The sequence below is a fragment of the Cataglyphis hispanica genome, chromosome 15 (genome assembly GCF_021464435.1).
Source record: "Cataglyphis hispanica isolate Lineage 1 chromosome 15, ULB_Chis1_1.0, whole genome shotgun sequence".
Classification (NCBI taxonomy): domain Eukaryota; kingdom Metazoa; phylum Arthropoda; class Insecta; order Hymenoptera; family Formicidae; genus Cataglyphis; species Cataglyphis hispanica.
The window spans coordinates 4082937-4099823 of NC_065968.1; the positions used below are offsets into that span (position 1 = coordinate 4082937).

General features: G+C 32.6%; 2 protein-coding genes across 3 annotated transcripts in view; one reads left to right on the plus strand and one right to left on the minus strand.

Annotated features, from left to right (window-relative positions):
* LOC126855002 (lysine-specific demethylase 4C-like) lies at positions 1 to 10997 on the plus strand. Of its 2 annotated transcripts, none has more exons than XM_050602264.1 (11): positions 1 to 273; positions 1366 to 2156; positions 2236 to 2441; positions 2570 to 2931; positions 3028 to 5474; positions 5604 to 5786; positions 5884 to 6183; positions 6269 to 6460; positions 6685 to 6798; positions 6905 to 6997; positions 10868 to 10997. In XM_050602264.1, the coding sequence occupies exons 2-11, from the start codon at positions 1383 to 1385 to the stop codon at positions 10892 to 10894; spliced, it is 4698 nt and encodes a 1565-aa protein (XP_050458221.1). In that variant the 5' UTR covers positions 1 to 273; positions 1366 to 1382; the 3' UTR covers positions 10895 to 10997. The 2 variants fall into 2 exon arrangements, with proteins under 2 accessions (XP_050458221.1, XP_050458220.1); XM_050602263.1 differs by lacking the exon at positions 10868 to 10997 and adding an exon at positions 7148 to 7959.
* Positions 10907 to 16887, minus strand: part of LOC126855004 (ATP-binding cassette sub-family G member 1) — a 19340-nt gene continuing 13359 nt past the window's right edge. The window contains exons 4-10 of the mRNA XM_050602266.1: positions 16023 to 16218; positions 15647 to 15794; positions 14766 to 15005; positions 13857 to 13973; positions 13095 to 13358; positions 11668 to 11924; positions 10907 to 11245 (exon numbers count right to left, since the gene is read on the minus strand). Of these exons, the coding sequence (XP_050458223.1) occupies positions 10907 to 11245; positions 11668 to 11924; positions 13095 to 13358; positions 13857 to 13973; positions 14766 to 15005; positions 15647 to 15794; positions 16023 to 16218 (1561 nt within the window). The remainder of the gene's footprint in view (positions 11246 to 11667; positions 11925 to 13094; positions 13359 to 13856; positions 13974 to 14765; positions 15006 to 15646; positions 15795 to 16022; positions 16219 to 16887) is intronic.

Sequence of the window (16887 nt, forward strand, 5' to 3'; positions counted from 1 at the left end):
TCAATATCCGCGTCTACGGTGGCCTACGTGACAAACGGCGAACATTCGAATTTGGCACGTCCTTAGTAGATGTCGCTAATGGTCGCGAAAGCGATGCGAGCGTCATCTCACTGCGCATACAGCGACGACGCTGCGCGGCTCATCCGCTACTGCATCCAAAGCCCGTGTGTGTGTTGTGTCGAAAACCGTGCGCGTTTATTTCGATCGGCGGGGGCTTCTCTTCTCGCGGACGATGCTACTGATACAGGAGAGGTGATCGTACATCGGGCGTGTGTAAGTACCCGTCTGTCCTGTAATAAGCGCGCGCTGCGAGGGCGATTTCTTATCCGTCTCGGCTCTCCTCGAGTGTCAGCGCCGCGATCACGAGCCCCGATCGAGAGGCCCCGTTGTTTCGTCATCCCCTGGTTCGCTCCGGGAGATAATCCGTAAGAGGAATAAGATAATCGCGGAGCGAACATCACCGATGTGCGGTCGAGAGTCGAGGGGATCCCTTGCGTCACGCGAGAGAGAGAATCCCGTAACAATAGATAACTACCATTTTGTTTATGGATCCCCTTTCTCTGCTCTCCCCCTCCTTCTCCTTCTCCTCCTCCGCCGCCCTCACACACGTTTCATTCCGAAAACATCGAACTTATTTATGATTTCGAAGTGTTACCGGGGAAATAAATCGCGTGCACGCATCCTTTTCGCTTTTTTCTCTCTCTTTTTACACGTTTTTTTCCTTACCTTGTCCTATGCAATTGCTGTCCGTTTTTCTCAATACTTTTTATACAATCGTTTCGCGTGATTTGAAGTCTTTGAGATGCACCACTTGCATATATATCCGCGTAACGAGCCACGATGAATGAAATGCATCGTGACGAGCGTTTATATATTTATATACATCATGACAGAAGTTTTTCAATATACATATAAATATTTAATGAAGTGATTGCTAAATCGAATTAACTAAACGAATTAAAATGATGCGTATTATCTAGATGCAGATCAATAAATTTTTGTACGATGTCTATTTTCATTTTCGATCTTTTTAGGAAATATAATAAATTATTTTTATTATTTGTTTTTGTTATATAAAAATATAATTACTGACGAAACTGAAATAAAATATCTTAAAATTTTCAGGGGTAATATATTTTTTAATGTATTAAGAAAAAGAAGATAAAAAGAGTAGATATTTTTTCTAAATAAATTTTCATGGCATATATACATTATACAATTTTTTATAAATAATTATATGAAAAGATAAAAAATAATAGTACCATAAAAGTAAAAAATAATTGCAAACTACTAAAGTTATTAAAAAATTATCTTTAATTAATATATATTTCATTAGATATTTTAAAAATTATTGTTGATTTGCAGCAATATTAAATTCAGCAATGGCCAATAATTCAAGAGGAATACCTCGCATACAGGTCTTTCGACCGACGTACGAAGAATTTAAAAATTTCTCGAAATATGTGGAATATATGGAGAGTCAGGGAGCTCATAAAGCTGGCTTGGCAAAAGTGATACCGCCACCAGAATGGGTCCCGAGGAAAGAAGGCTACAACATAGATGCTCTAGATCTCACTATTCCAGCGCCAATCTGTCAAGTTGTCACAGGAAAGCAAGGTCTTTATCAACAGATTAATATTCAAAAGAAATTAATGACCATCCAAGAATATAGTAAATTGGCCAATTCCGAACGTTATGCCACTCCTCGGCACTTTGATTACGAGGATTTGGAGAGGAAATATTGGAAGAACATAACGTATGTCGCGCCAATATACGGTGCAGATGTATCTGGTTCTTTGACCGATCCGGATGTAAAGGAGTGGAATATAAATCATTTGGGAACGATTCTGGATTATGTTAACAAAGATTATGGTATATCTATAGATGGTGTCAATACAGCTTATTTGTATTTTGGAATGTGGAAAACTACATTTGCCTGGCACACGGAGGATATGGATCTTTATTCTATAAATTATCTTCATTTTGGTGCACCCAAAACATGGTACGCCATACCTCCGGAACATGGACGTAGATTGGAGAGATTAGCTAGTGGCTTTTTCCCTTCGAGTTATCAGAGTTGCCAAGCCTTTTTGCGCCACAAAATGTCTCTGATATCACCTCAAATATTAAGACAATATTCTATCCCATGTAACAAGGTGAGTGTTTCTCCATTTATGCCACAATTGTACATTCCAGATATTACTCTTAGCTACTTCGCGACTTTCATTTTCACAGATAACGCAAGAAGCTGGAGAAATAATGATTACATTTCCATATGGTTATCATGCTGGTTTTAATCATGGATTTAATTGCGCCGAATCCACCAATTTTGCAACACCTAGATGGGTAGAATATGGGAAGAGAGCTACACAGTGTTCTTGTAGTAAAGATATGGTCAAAATATCTATGGATACCTTTGTCAAACGCTTTCAACCAGAGAGGTATGTAGATATATCTTTGCCTAAGATTACTTAACAGTTTTATATTACATACATAATATGCACTATATATAAAATATTCGCTATAATAGACTATTGTGTATAACTTGATATTAATTCTGATAACATAGGTATGATTTATGGCTGCGCGGTGAAGATGTTGGTCCCCATCCTGAGGATCCTAGACAAACTGCTGCACCAATGCCGTCACAAATGGATTTATTGTGTAACAACAGTAGCAACGGTCAATTACCGGAGAGCTATCTGAATGCCACGCCAAAAAATAAGCGTCATATGATTCATAAGAAAAAGATTATAGGCACGAATCCTGTTGTTAATATGGAAGAACTGGTGAATCGTGCGGATATTCCCCCCGATATTAAAAAGGCTTTGCAAGATCTCGAATTTGAAGAAATGGAGGAACCAATAGATGAGCCGGATGAACAGCAATTGCAGGTTCTAGAAGATATCTGGTTAAAAGCAGGAGAAATGGGTAAAATATTGTATATTTTTATTTTAATCAATCTAATAGGTATAGATCCATTCGCTTTTTCTTTTTTATTGATCTGAAGTACTTTTTATTTTTTAGATGTTGATGAGGCATCTGTATATGATGATGGTTACAATCGTAAAAAGAGCAAAAAGAAGAAGAGAAAGCAAAGTGGAAGTAGAGAAAAAAAATTGAAGACTGAATCAAAATCTAAAAAAGAAACCAACAAAGTTATTGATATACAGAATATGGAAGTGGTTAAAGTTGAAATAAAAACTGAAGTTGATGATATAAGTTCTTTTGAAGATATATCTCAGGAAAATAGCGACGAAATTCCTGTGATTCAAGGAAGTTACAATGATAATATTATAATAGAAAATGATCCTGTAGAAGATCCTCTTAAGATAGATTTTTCAGAAGTTGACAAGTCTACTAAAAGGAGAAAAAAGCATATGAATCACAGTGGGCAGAAGAAAATAAAATTGAAACATGCGTCCAAAAGTAAATCCAGACATAATAATACATCACTCTATACTTATTCATCGACTGTAGATGGTTTAAATGATAAACAATATAGAGATATGGCACAAGCTGATCTTCATAGCATTCATATTGTAAAAGATAAATCGAACAATCAAGGAAAAATCAACACATTGCCTGGAAATATTATTTCACTTGGTAATGAGGTCAGTATGACAAATATAAAGGATAAAACTACCATAAATATAACAAACAGTGGTCAAATGACAAATTTTGGCTGTAGCAATGACAAAGACACAGAAATATTAATGAATAATACAGTGAGAGATAGAGCGACAAGTAGTTTATTGAAAGATATCGAAAATGACATTTGCAAAACAGTATGCCCTAATATGAATAGAAATCATGACGTTATAGTACAAAAAATTTCTGAATATCAAAATGAAAGTACAAATGTTACTCATACGAAACAGGATGCATATGCAAAGTTCAAAATTGCAGCAATGTCTACAGAACATGGATCGATAAAAAATAAGAATCTAATAAAAGCGCCTCGATTAAGTATACCGTTACAACATCAGTTACATATACGATCGAGAATTTCACAGCCTGAAAATGTTGCTATAAGTCAAAAAAGTTCATTGCACTCGGCTGTGAATATGAATGCATCAAATATTATACTTTTGCCAGAATCGAAACCTGCTACCTCACCTGTAAATATAATGTATCCAAATACTACTTTCCATCACTCCAATCCTCCAGTTTTGCAGAATGAGTTAGAAGTACCACACATTGGAAATGATAATACACCTAAAAGTATACCGCAATTAGAAGATTTTTCACACCAGCTTCCACCTGGTACTGCCATTGCTCCAATTTCTGCTTCAGAAGGCAAATCTTTGATGTTCAACAATAATCTCTTTGTGAAATCTCCATTGTTTAATCCACACAGCAATTTGAAAAGACCATCTACGACGGATAAATCCAAAGAATCGGCAAAGTTATTCTGGAAAAACTATCCGTATATTTGTCATTCGGGAGACGGTTCTCCCCCAGCTCAACAGTCTACTGGCGTCACAGTGAATAAAAGCGGTTTCATCCAAATACAAAAGACACCCGTATTACCACAGATAAATACATTTACATCGCCACATCGCTCTCCCATGTGTAATTATTCTCAAATCGCGGCTAATAGCATAACATATTTGCAAAATGCAACTGCCGCAAATTCTGCATACGCAACTGTTCCAAACAGTTCGAAACAAATTATTACCAAAAATGCATCGCGCCAAAAGTCGCAAAAGGGGCAAACATCACGTAAAAAGTCATCTTCGAAGAGTGGCAAATCGAACCACAACACATTTATAAATACGTCTCGAACAAATATCGCGAGTACCTCTATCGGAACGCAAGTTAACCATCCTATCGATGTGTCTGCATTAACCTGTAATGTGTCTAATGCGGACGACGTTCTATCGCGATTTATGAATGCACAAGTCATACATCCAAATGTGCATTCCTCGATTGAAAAGAAATCAGTTATAAATGATCTTACGCATTCTAACGAAAACGAAGATATATCAAGCTCAAATATCTCGGATAATAAAGCGCAGTTACAAGGTTTGATAAAGACAGCAGTTAATACCCATCCGCATTTATCTCCATCTAATGTGAAACAAAAACAAATATCTATTTTGAGAAAGAAGCCTAAAGAAAAGTTAAAGAAATCTACAACGAGGAAAAAACAAACTATTGTTCCTACAATTGAAGTTACAAGAGATCAATCAACCGACGCAATATCAACGCAATCTACCGATGTGTCGCAATGCAGTGGTAATTCTCAATCAATTATGTCGATGATACCAGGACACATTTCAGAGATGATTTACCCGAATGTACCAAATAATGATCTGTTGAGAGCGTTCAATAATTATTGGAGCGCTCAAGTTTCTCATTGTGCAATATGCGCCACTTTTGCCTCGTGTACGAGCGGAAGCAGCAGGGTAATGCCACCTGATTGGAGGTATTGCCAATCGACGACGTTACCTGAAAGCACGCCGATATGGGTAAGAACAAACATTTTTTAATAATTATTAATTTGTTTCTTGAAGTGAAGCCAATGTAAATGTACGCGATAAATTGCAAAAATACCTTATTGAATGAATAATTTCTATATATATATATATATACATTAGGTGTCTGCCAGTATTTTTGCGGCCAATTCCAAGGAACAGGCTGTGGAGCCGGAAAACAATAAACTTTTACGATGTAGGGAGTGCCACGTGACTGTTCATGCATCCTGTTATGGTATAACTATATTACCTACGGATATCCGAAATTGGGCCTGCGACAGATGTAAAGCCGGTAGAAACGATGTGGTATGTGTTGAAAAATCTGTTTTATTTTTTTTTCTCTCTCTTTATCTCGTCAAACATGCGTTTCGTCTAATCTCGCTCTATTATTATGACAAATTAGATGTGTTGTTTGTGCCCAATGTTCGGCGGTCCTTTAAAACGCACTAGCGATAGTCGATGGGCACATATCTTGTGCACGCTTATGGTACCAGGAGCCACTTTCAAAGATGCCATTAATAAAGATCCCATTAACGTGTTAACAATTATGGAGGACTCGTGTCACAAGAAATGTTGCTTTTGCGGATTGGATGGTGGAGCGTGCCTGAAATGTAATCAATGTATTAACGTGTTTCATCCATCTTGTGGTCTCGCAGCGGGTGCCACATTTATCATACCAGTATACAACTCACAGGAACTTCAGGTACGATACAGTCTAATAATTATAAGATATACAATTACGCAAAATTGCACAATAAAATGTTAACGTTAATTTATGCTATTCATAGGTAACGTGTAACGGGCACAACGAAGGCAAGGAAAAAATACCGCAGATACGACAGGGTGAAGTCGTTTGGGCAAAACATCGAAACTCCAGATATTATCAAGCCAAAGTCGAGTCTATTCAGGATATTCTTTTTTACATGGTTACATTTAACGATAACAGCTTCAGTGATGATTTGTATCCCTCTGACATAATCGTAAGTTTCTGTGCAATTTACTTTGTCAAATTATTAATATTAATTTCTTTCTTTCTCTCTCTATCTATAGTTGTATAATTTTATTTCTGCTCTATTCTTGTCTGAAGTTTATTAGAATAAAAAAATAATGATTGTTGCAATAAAAGAAAACATGAGTAGAAATATATGATATTCTTTGAGAAATATACTTTATAAATATATTGTACTAAGATCTTTCTGTTTAGAATTATGATCCTGGAAATACACCGCCACTTGGTGCCGCAGTGACTGTAAATTGGACAGATGGACAAACATATGATGGTATCTTCGAAGGTACAAATCATCGGATAATGTTTACTGTAAGTAAACACTGATATTATGAATATAAGATTTGATAAGAATTTATTTTTCATTCGCTTTTCAATCGCTTAATTATCAATAACAAATTGCGATTCTTCTGTTTAGGTGATTTTCGAGGACGGTTCGCAACTCGTTTTAAGACGCAACGACATTCACAGTTTACAAGAAGATATGCCAAAAAGAGTGCGTTCTCGTTTGGTGAGTTTAGTCTGAGATTACTATCATAATGGATAGCATCTCTAACAACGTGGCTTATTTCACTCATTTTGATATTTTATCTTTCTTCTGTTTAACATCTACATTATATTCTTATGTTTATTTCTCTGTTTTTTTGTTGGTTTATTAAAGTCTGTTGCGACTGAAATGAAACACCGATCTCATCTTTATGGTACAGAAGATGAAACGGAGGCGCAAAGAAAAGTGAAACATACAGTGAGAACTTACGATTGAGGAGAGATATAAATTTTAAATCTAAATAATTATTAAGTTATTAAAGACAGTATATAGAATCCTATATTGTAAATAGTAGGCATAAAAATTATATTTTGTAATTGTAACTTTTTGTGTGTCTTCTCCTTAATAACTTAACTTAAATTTTCATCAAGTATAAAAATTCTACTTTTTTCTTATATATTTAATCATTTTTGTTTTAATTAATTAATGTTTTCAACAAAAATTATATGTCTTATTCATGTTAAATTATTAATTTGCAGTATTGTGCCTATAATTGTGAGATATATTCCATATACAAATTAGACTATTAATATTATTAGTATTATTTATGTATGTACACATAATATAGGGTACGGCGGGATTATTTGAATAGAATAAAATTAATTTTCATTGTTTTTTGCAATTTTATAGCGCCACTAAATAAAGCATAAACATTTGAAAGACTTTTCATCGCATCGCTCAAACAAATAATACAGCATCTCTCCAAACACGTGCGTTAAATTTTAATATTCAATAAAATGCTTCACTATCCAAATTGCCTCGCTGTACTCTATTTACATAACTGCTGTTTCGACGGCATCAATGAAAGATATTTAAGTATTGCAGTTTGGACAAAATCTTTTCGGCCTGCTTCGGAAGCTAATTTGTACTTACAAAAAGTGTATTGTTTTAAAAAAATAATAAAAAAATAATTTTTGGGACATAAATTTAAATAGAGTACTGAAGTTATGATTCTATTTTTTTCTCATTTTTACAGGAAGAAAACACATCTAAATTGTAAATAAAAAGTTGCAGATTTATAATTGTCAGATATATCTTCAATATCTTTTTCATTGGTACCATCGTTTAAATAGATTGTGTATCGATGATGATGTATATCTCAACTTTTTTCAAATATTTGGGCATCACTGAATGATGAAGCATTATTTGTAAATCAAAAACGTTTTGCAGTTTACAATATAAGAGATTTAATATTTATTATTCATCAAAATATAAGTCAGAAAAATTTTAAAAACGATGCAACAATATACTGTACAAAAAATGATACAATATATATCAATGAGGAACAAATGCCAAAATATTTTTAAAGTATCTAACTATCTATATAAATCTTCTTTTTAGTAAACAATACATGATTTGAATGATATTATAATTAGTATTATTTTAATTAAAAAAAATATGTCAAATTTAGAATTGCAATGATGTAATCATATTATACAAGTTTTGTGTTTGTCAAAATCAAGTATCTAAACAATATTGAAAAAGATTGAAAGAATTTAACAATCTTTTATAAAACTTTTAAGATATTTTTGAAATTATAAATAATAAATTTCAATAATTCATCATTTTTTCACATAATATAGAGAATCCATTCACATAGAAATCAATAAAATTCTATAAAGAGCTGAGGAGAGTGATCATTATGTGTTATTTCTATTATTTTATCATACAGAATTTTAGATTGTATTTATAAGAAAAATGATCAACTAAAGCAAAAATTATAAAGTTGTTTTATGTCGTCTAAAAAATAATTAATCTAATTTTATCAGAATTTATATTCACACACAATGATGTATATAAAAATTACAAAGTATTTATAACATGTATATTAAACATGCAATTGCACATCACAATTTATTGTCACATATAATATTCCATAGAATAAATGTAATATAAATTGCTGCAAATCCATGTAATTATCATTATAGAAAATTATGTACATTGTTGTTAAGTCTTTCATTAATTTTATTTCTAGTCGCTACTTTTATTCTGTTTTAATACTTAAAGCTACAAGAGAAAATAAGTTAATAAAAGATGCAGTATTATCTTCCTTGTAGAAGCTATAATAGCAATATCACTCTTGTGCATGCGGTTTATGGGACTTATATATATATATATATATATATATATATAGATTATATATATATATATATAAAATTTATTATATATATATAGATTTTATATATATATATAAATGACAAGCAACAGAAGTATCCTCAAGAATTATGTTAATATACGAGTAACGAACAAGACTGCGATTAACCGTTATGATTATTATTAATATGATAAAAGTAACTATTCTGTAGGTAATGCTTAGTCGTTTAGTATGTGCTCTTTATAATTAAAAGATGATGAATATATTAGTATATCTTTATGTGTATTGATTCTAATTAAATTTAAAATGAAGAATAAATATATCTATAGTAAGTTATCTGTCAGTTTGTTACAGTAATTGCTTAAATGCTTTTACTGGACATAAATTTTATTATATAGACTCTATAAAAAGAAATATCGTATAATGTCATATAAATAAACAAATTTTTAAAGCAAAATTGCGGTTACATAAGATGATTTCCATAGATACGTCTTGTATAGGTATCTTATAGAGCTCGCATTGCATAAAATATAATTCAAAACATCATTGTTCATTGCTAATTATAAATGTACATATTTTAATTAATTTTTCAAGATTAATCACGATCTTGAATAATAATATTTTATAATTACACGTAATATTTGCACAATCTATGTACATAAGTTACATCATAGCATAAATATATATATATATATATATATTGTAGTTAAAGATTTAAATAACACAAATATTAGGATTTTAATCATATTAATTGAGTGAACAATGAAATTGATTCACTCAACATTGTATAAGAACTTGAATGAATATATTTAAATGTAAAAATGAGACATAAACATATGCAAATGATGGAATAAAGATAAGAAATTGAATGAATATATTTAACAATTTATAGTGTTCTCTTATTAAAAAAGATTACTTTTTAAAACTCGAAATAAATAAAATAAGTACTTTTTCTCTGTAGAAAAAATTTCACGATTAATATATGTTTCCGCTTTACATTTTTTCGGAAAAAGGATCATATTTTCATTGATAAAATATATTATGTACAAATATATGTGTTTATATATATATATATATATATATATATATATATATATATATACATACATATATATTTATTTAACAAAAAATGTTCACATTTATATAGATAATTTAGGTAACTTTAGGTAACTTTATGCATCCGTAGGTGTAATACTAGAAGAATGTGAATTAAATAAACATTTTAAAATTTACAAACTAGCGCTACAATTATATTGTTTAGGACATTTTTAAAACTTTAAATATGTCATGATACGAATCTAAATTATAATAGCAACGTTCGCATACAGATACGCTGTATCGTGTATGTGCCCTTTAATATCACTCGGGCTTATGTACACATATAGACACTCAGTTTTATATAAATCTTATCATATTTTTTAATCCGTTATATTATCGCTTCATCTTGTTACGCGCACGCGACCAATGTAAAAAAATTCCGACTAGTAATATTTTAAAATAACTTCACTATAAAGCTTAAAGAGTCCTCGAAAATAAAACGATTTATAGAAAAAATTTGTAGAACATAAAATAAGACAAAATCAGGTGAAAATAATTTCGTCTCTTTTAACAATTCTTTCACTCATGCTTAACAGTTTCTAGCGCAATCTTTCTAACAAAGCATCGTCTAAATATTTTACATATAATATTTCTACATTTTTTTCTCACAATTTGCAAAGTAACATCACTTTTTTTTATAGCAATCATACGCAATACTGTATCGATGAGATGTATTTGTCTCATCTCCTGTTGAGCTTACACCAGAGCGCACTGGCAGTTAAAAGATGCATCAGTACACCAATACCAAGTATTAATATCAGATTATTTACCACATTTACGTCGACGATATCCATCTCTGTGAGAAACTTGGTGGGTTTCTTGTAATGACAGTAAAATTCGTCGCACTTTAAGTCCGTTCTATCAAATCCATATACAGTGTATAGCAAGCTCTGGAAGCCCGCACGGAAATACGATATATGGAACATCCAACGGAACGCCAATGGAGTATCTATATAACGTATGCAGAAACCAAAAATGGAAAACAGCACTGCGATTATGGGACCGGCAAAGACTGCAATCTGCAAAGAATCATCAAGTTTGATATCTCTTTTTTTTCTTTTGTGAATATCTAAAGTTAAATATTTTAGCGTACTCGATGTATATGTATATAATTCTCAATGGATCTAAAGAGAAGTGCACATTCGCAGAGAAATATTCAGATTTATGTTAAATTCGCATTATATTTGCAAATGTGTGCGACGCAAGGATTCATTCACTTGCATTATCCGTTGAATTTATGGATTTATAAGATCTATGTACGCATCAATGAATATATATACGATATGCATAAATACTTAAATCTAATTTTTTTAATTTGTAAATTCATAGAGTTACTTTGGAAATTCTAAATCCAGAATAATTGTATAATTAAAAATATACATATATTTACATATGTCACATTTTTCAGGGAAAAAAGCACCTGCGAGCGGAGGAAGCTTACCTTAATTGGTGTGGTAGCACCGATAAAGAAACCCCATGCCTGGGCCGTTAAACTGGCGGCTATGCTGACTATCATGAAAGATATTATACGATTTGTCTCTATGGGTTGACCGGTTAACCAGTAACTCACGATAAGATATGTCGCCGCACAGGCCGCTTGAAAAGGTATTTCGATAAGCAATATGCTGATATAATACGGTGCTAGTCGGTACCAACGGTTAAAATGTTCTCTCATGAGAATTTGCATCTCCAGTGGAACTGAAACAATTAAAATCGCACGTAAACATCACTTTGGACAATTTTAAATTTAAATAGAAATCTGTTTATAATTTTGCGTATCCTAATAAATATACACATGCATTTTACGGAATCTTCTTTGAATGTTCTCCACCAATTCCGCGTGACATTATACATGGAATTCTATCGGCAATTAATGATTTAAACACGCGTTAAATATTTATCGGATGTCAGAATTTCCCCCGAAAAAATAAGGATTTTAGAATAAATTAATCTTATACGACATATATACGCTACGTGTGTGTATCTGTGGAATAATGTGTATATATCGTGCGCATTATGATGTAAGATTTTAAAAGAAAATAATTGTTACGTGCGAGATAATTCTTTGTATGCAAATGAAGGAAATATATAAATAGACTTTCGCGGCCGATAGAATTGCAAGGTATTCGCGTACGTCATAATTTTATAAAGCACATTTATTCATTTATTGAAATTAAATCCACATAGAGAAGTGTCGCGCGACGTGCGTTTGCAATCGTCGATATAAATTATCCGTGTCCGACTAACAATAGATCTGGAAGAGGCGGAATTATTATCTCATGTCAATAATCGCGTCATTCTCGAAACAGTATAAACGCGATTCGATTAAAATTCACTAATTGAGAGATGCGCTGAGTTACTAACGATTGTGAACGTCTATAAAATTTGATCCTCGTAGAAGGGATATTCGCGTTTCCTTGACCCACATCTTGACGGTGTAACGACCGTACGATATGCTCGAACGTTCACCGTATGTTACATTGGTCGATGCAGCAACGGTGAAGGTAATTATTGTTGAACGACGCGGGCTTTCGAAAGACAAGCAAGACTTTATCTTTGATTAGTTGTAGACTGTAATAGCTGAGATTTTTCAATAGCTAGTTAAATTCATAAATCTTTAAGACCACATATGTGTATATAGCGTGAAATATTCAATAGGTCAGAGAGCAAATTTAATTCAGGATATTATACAAAATTATAAAATATGTAAATCATAAATGAAAAAAAGAAAAAAACCGGATGATTAATATTTCGCGAGGAAGATGGAGAAGATTAATTCTCGCTGAACGGAGAGTTAAGCCAGTTGCACAACTTGGCTATATAATAGAGTCAAATTGATTGCTTTAGATACAATTATTAGCTACTTACAGGCCAGAGTGACGGCCATCTTTCCGGTATAGACGAGGAGTAATAACGATCCGTACATATATACGTAATTTGCTAGAACACCGTTGGCTCGGTAGCCGCTTCCCATGTACAGATACCCGAAGATCATGCCGATCAAAAGGTGACAAAACAATCGCGCCATAAACAGCGAATAGTCTCTTTTCAAACACAACAACTGCCTCTTATATAGAAGATAGCATTGCATTAGGAAACCGGCGGGCGGTGGTGGTTCTTTGATAGCAATTTCTGAAAATGATGGATAAAAGATATTATCAGCACCAATAATATTTCTTAAAATGATAAGTTTTTTTATACGTGTTGTATTTGATAATTAATTGCCTCGCGCGCACATTCAAAAAAATAATTTTAAAATGATATGAAGGATTTTATAATATATTTGTTAACGAGCAGATATTACATATATAATTTTGCATATACATTAATTTGCCTACATTCTTTGCGTGAATTTTAGACATAAAAAAGTTTACAAAAAACACGTACGTATATAATTATTTTAACATAATCGAATATTTATAAATTATTGAATACAACTTTTAATAGCTCGTTTTACAAATGAATATATTTAAGCGTTTTATAACTGAATAATCAAATAAAGAATGATAAGAATTATATGCATGTATATAATGGATTCTATGAATGACTGAACGCTTTATCCAAGATATTAATAGTCGCGCAGTAGGATCTTTTATAAAGGAGATAAAATTTCTAAAAAGAGAGTTTTACTTTCTTCAGACAGATCCCTGGTAAGAGCGACCGACTTCTGATTGACCTGTAGCGTTTCCTCTGCCGCTATCAGCTTATCGAGCGAAACACCGTATTCGCCGATCGCCACCTCGAGAACTGAAACGAATTCAAATGGTTGATTTTTGAGTCATTGTTTCTTAGAACTGATGAACATATAGACTTGCATGTGCTTGTCGAATGCTAATCGTAATTTCAATATACCCGACACGTGTATCGATTATATTTATAATCGACCTATTCGCGTATAACGTGAAATGCTATAACATTAAAATAAAATTTATTTTTTTTTATTTTTTTTTATTTTTTTTTTAATTTTTTTTTTTATTTTTTTGTCAAATAAAGAGTTGGTCGCGATAGTGAAGCAAATCCACAATTGGGCGATATAAAAAATTGAAATAATACATTTTAAACAATCGTTATATTTCTCATTGAAAAAGCCAGCAATATTCAATTCCTTCCACAAATTTAATTTTTTAAACAATATTGTAATATGCTTATGATGAGTCATTTCTAAAATCGCGTAATTTGTTATAAAGTTTACTTTATAAATAGACACTCTTAAAGCGAACTGTGGAAGAGAAAGATGTCTTGTTTCGGTTTTGCTCGCGCACACTGAGAAAAAAAAGTTGTTAACTTGATTAAATTCGTCCAATTACTATTTAATTACAATTCGTTAATTACTATTTGTTTGTATTTCTTTAATTGAAATATTTAAGTATTTAATTCAAATATACATCATGTTGTATTTGACTTAAATGTTTAAATATTTCAATTTTAAAAAATACAAAGAAATAATAATTAGTTGGACGAATTTAATCAAATTAACAATTTTTTTTCTCAGTGCAATCAGTCGGCTGATTATTAGTCAAAGCTATCCTTACTACTTACCGAAATCCGCCGGATTGTGATAAGATGGACAATTGGCGCCAAGGGAAGCCAAGTGTGGTAACAAGGAGCTAACCGGGCCTCTATATATGCAGTAACCATCGGCCACGACGTACAAGGAATCAAACATCTCGAGGATCAAGGCACTTGGTTGATGAATCGTACAAATTACCGTACGCCTCTCCAATCTCGCCAATCGTTTCATAAGAGCGACGCATTGGCTGCACGAAACAGCATCCAGACCTGAAAAAATATTTTCGTCAAATATTTAAGGTAGAATAATTCGACAATCGTCTACGCATTTCTTTCTTTTGTGAAATTTATGTCACGACGATAAAGAGTAGGAGATTTTAGAGTGGTGCAACTCGTTAAATTCGTGCATACGCGATATTATTAAGCAAGCACGGCGTAATTGAAGCTGGAAACGCGGAATGATGTAATCGGAAACACACATCGCAAATTACGAGACAAGTAGTTGCGAGATACTCCATGACTTGGCTATCACGGAACGACGTAATTACGCGCACGACCTTTCTATATTATACACTCTGATGCAAATGAGTACATTGCAATCATCGCAAAATATTAAATTGCTATGTGTGCACATTGTTATTAGTCGCACTTTTCCTGACAAAATCGTATCTTTAATCATGATTGATACTTGATGAACATTAGATCGATGTTTATTAACTGTTAAACACAATTTCGAAAGACCGAATCTTTTACTATTTCACTTGTCTCTTCTAGAATTTAATCTCTTATTTTCTCTACTCATATCTCTCTGTCTCTCTACTTTTTGTAATTATATTTATTTAAGATGTTACAACACGTAAAATCGTAAAATTATCAAGAATTCGTCTTCGTGTCAAAGTTTTACTGCTCACCAGTCGTCGGTTCGTCGAGGAACAATACTGAAGGGTTGGTCAAGAGTTCCAAAGCGATGTCAAGTCGCTTCTTTTGTCCTCCCGACAATTTTCCGCATAGTGTGTCGTAGCAATGACTCAATCCCAGCATTTCTAGCAACTCCAAAACCTACGTAAGTGAAAAATAGAGTTGAGACTTCCAAATAAAGAACAACGGATAATATTTAATTCATAAAAATATAACATATGCAGAAAACGAATTTTCTATCAAGCCTGTTGTAGATCTTCCATAATCAATAAGTGTATAAGATTTTTTTTTAACCAGAGGGAAAAAATTCGCGACGCACAATACAAAATATCTCTTATTGAAGCAAGTGGCCAATTATATATCACGAACCTGAGTGTGTTTGTAGGCGGAACTGATTGTGCAACCAAGCTTCAGGTGAGCGGCCACAGTCATAGCTTCTCCTACGGTGATCCGTGTACGTAGAATAGAATCTTGCTGTATGTAGCACGACATCCTCTTCCATCGCTCGCTGTACGGTAGCCGAACCTTGCCATTGATCAGAATCTCTCCGCTCACACCCTTTACTCTGCACATTGAATTGTTACAGGAATAATTATACCACTCTAACAAAGAATATTGAAGAAAAGAGGATACAAAGAGATCTTTATGTATATACCGGGAAGAGAGAGAAAAAAATGTAAATTTCTCATAAATATATTCTACGCACCGGTTCGCTTTTTACACATACGGTGATAATGAATTCGCATGAAGCTAATCAATTACATAACTTACTTCATAACTGTCAGTTACTGTCGAATTATATCGAATTATACGCGAAGAAAGAACTTTTTTATTTATGGTGCCATGGCGAGTGCCATATTTTTTTTCAATTATTGATCTATCATAGTCTATGATTTAATGTGTGTGATTTTATATATAAACCGATTATCTGTCATTTCTTTTTACTTTCGAGATGCGAGTCAAGTACATCACATTGGCTATCACCATTTAGAGGCTATTCGCTTCTATCTCCATAAGCTAGGAGATTTGTTTTCATTTATAATACGTTTATGAATTACACTAATATGTGCTGAACGTGACCCTAAAATCGAATGAATCGAAACATTCATGTATAATTATTTTAACTTATGCTTATATTGAATAGATTAATTATGAGGTATATCCACATCTTATTTGCTCTTTATAGTTGTGTGTTTATATCATATATTTCAAAGCCATTTAAACGCGATTAGTT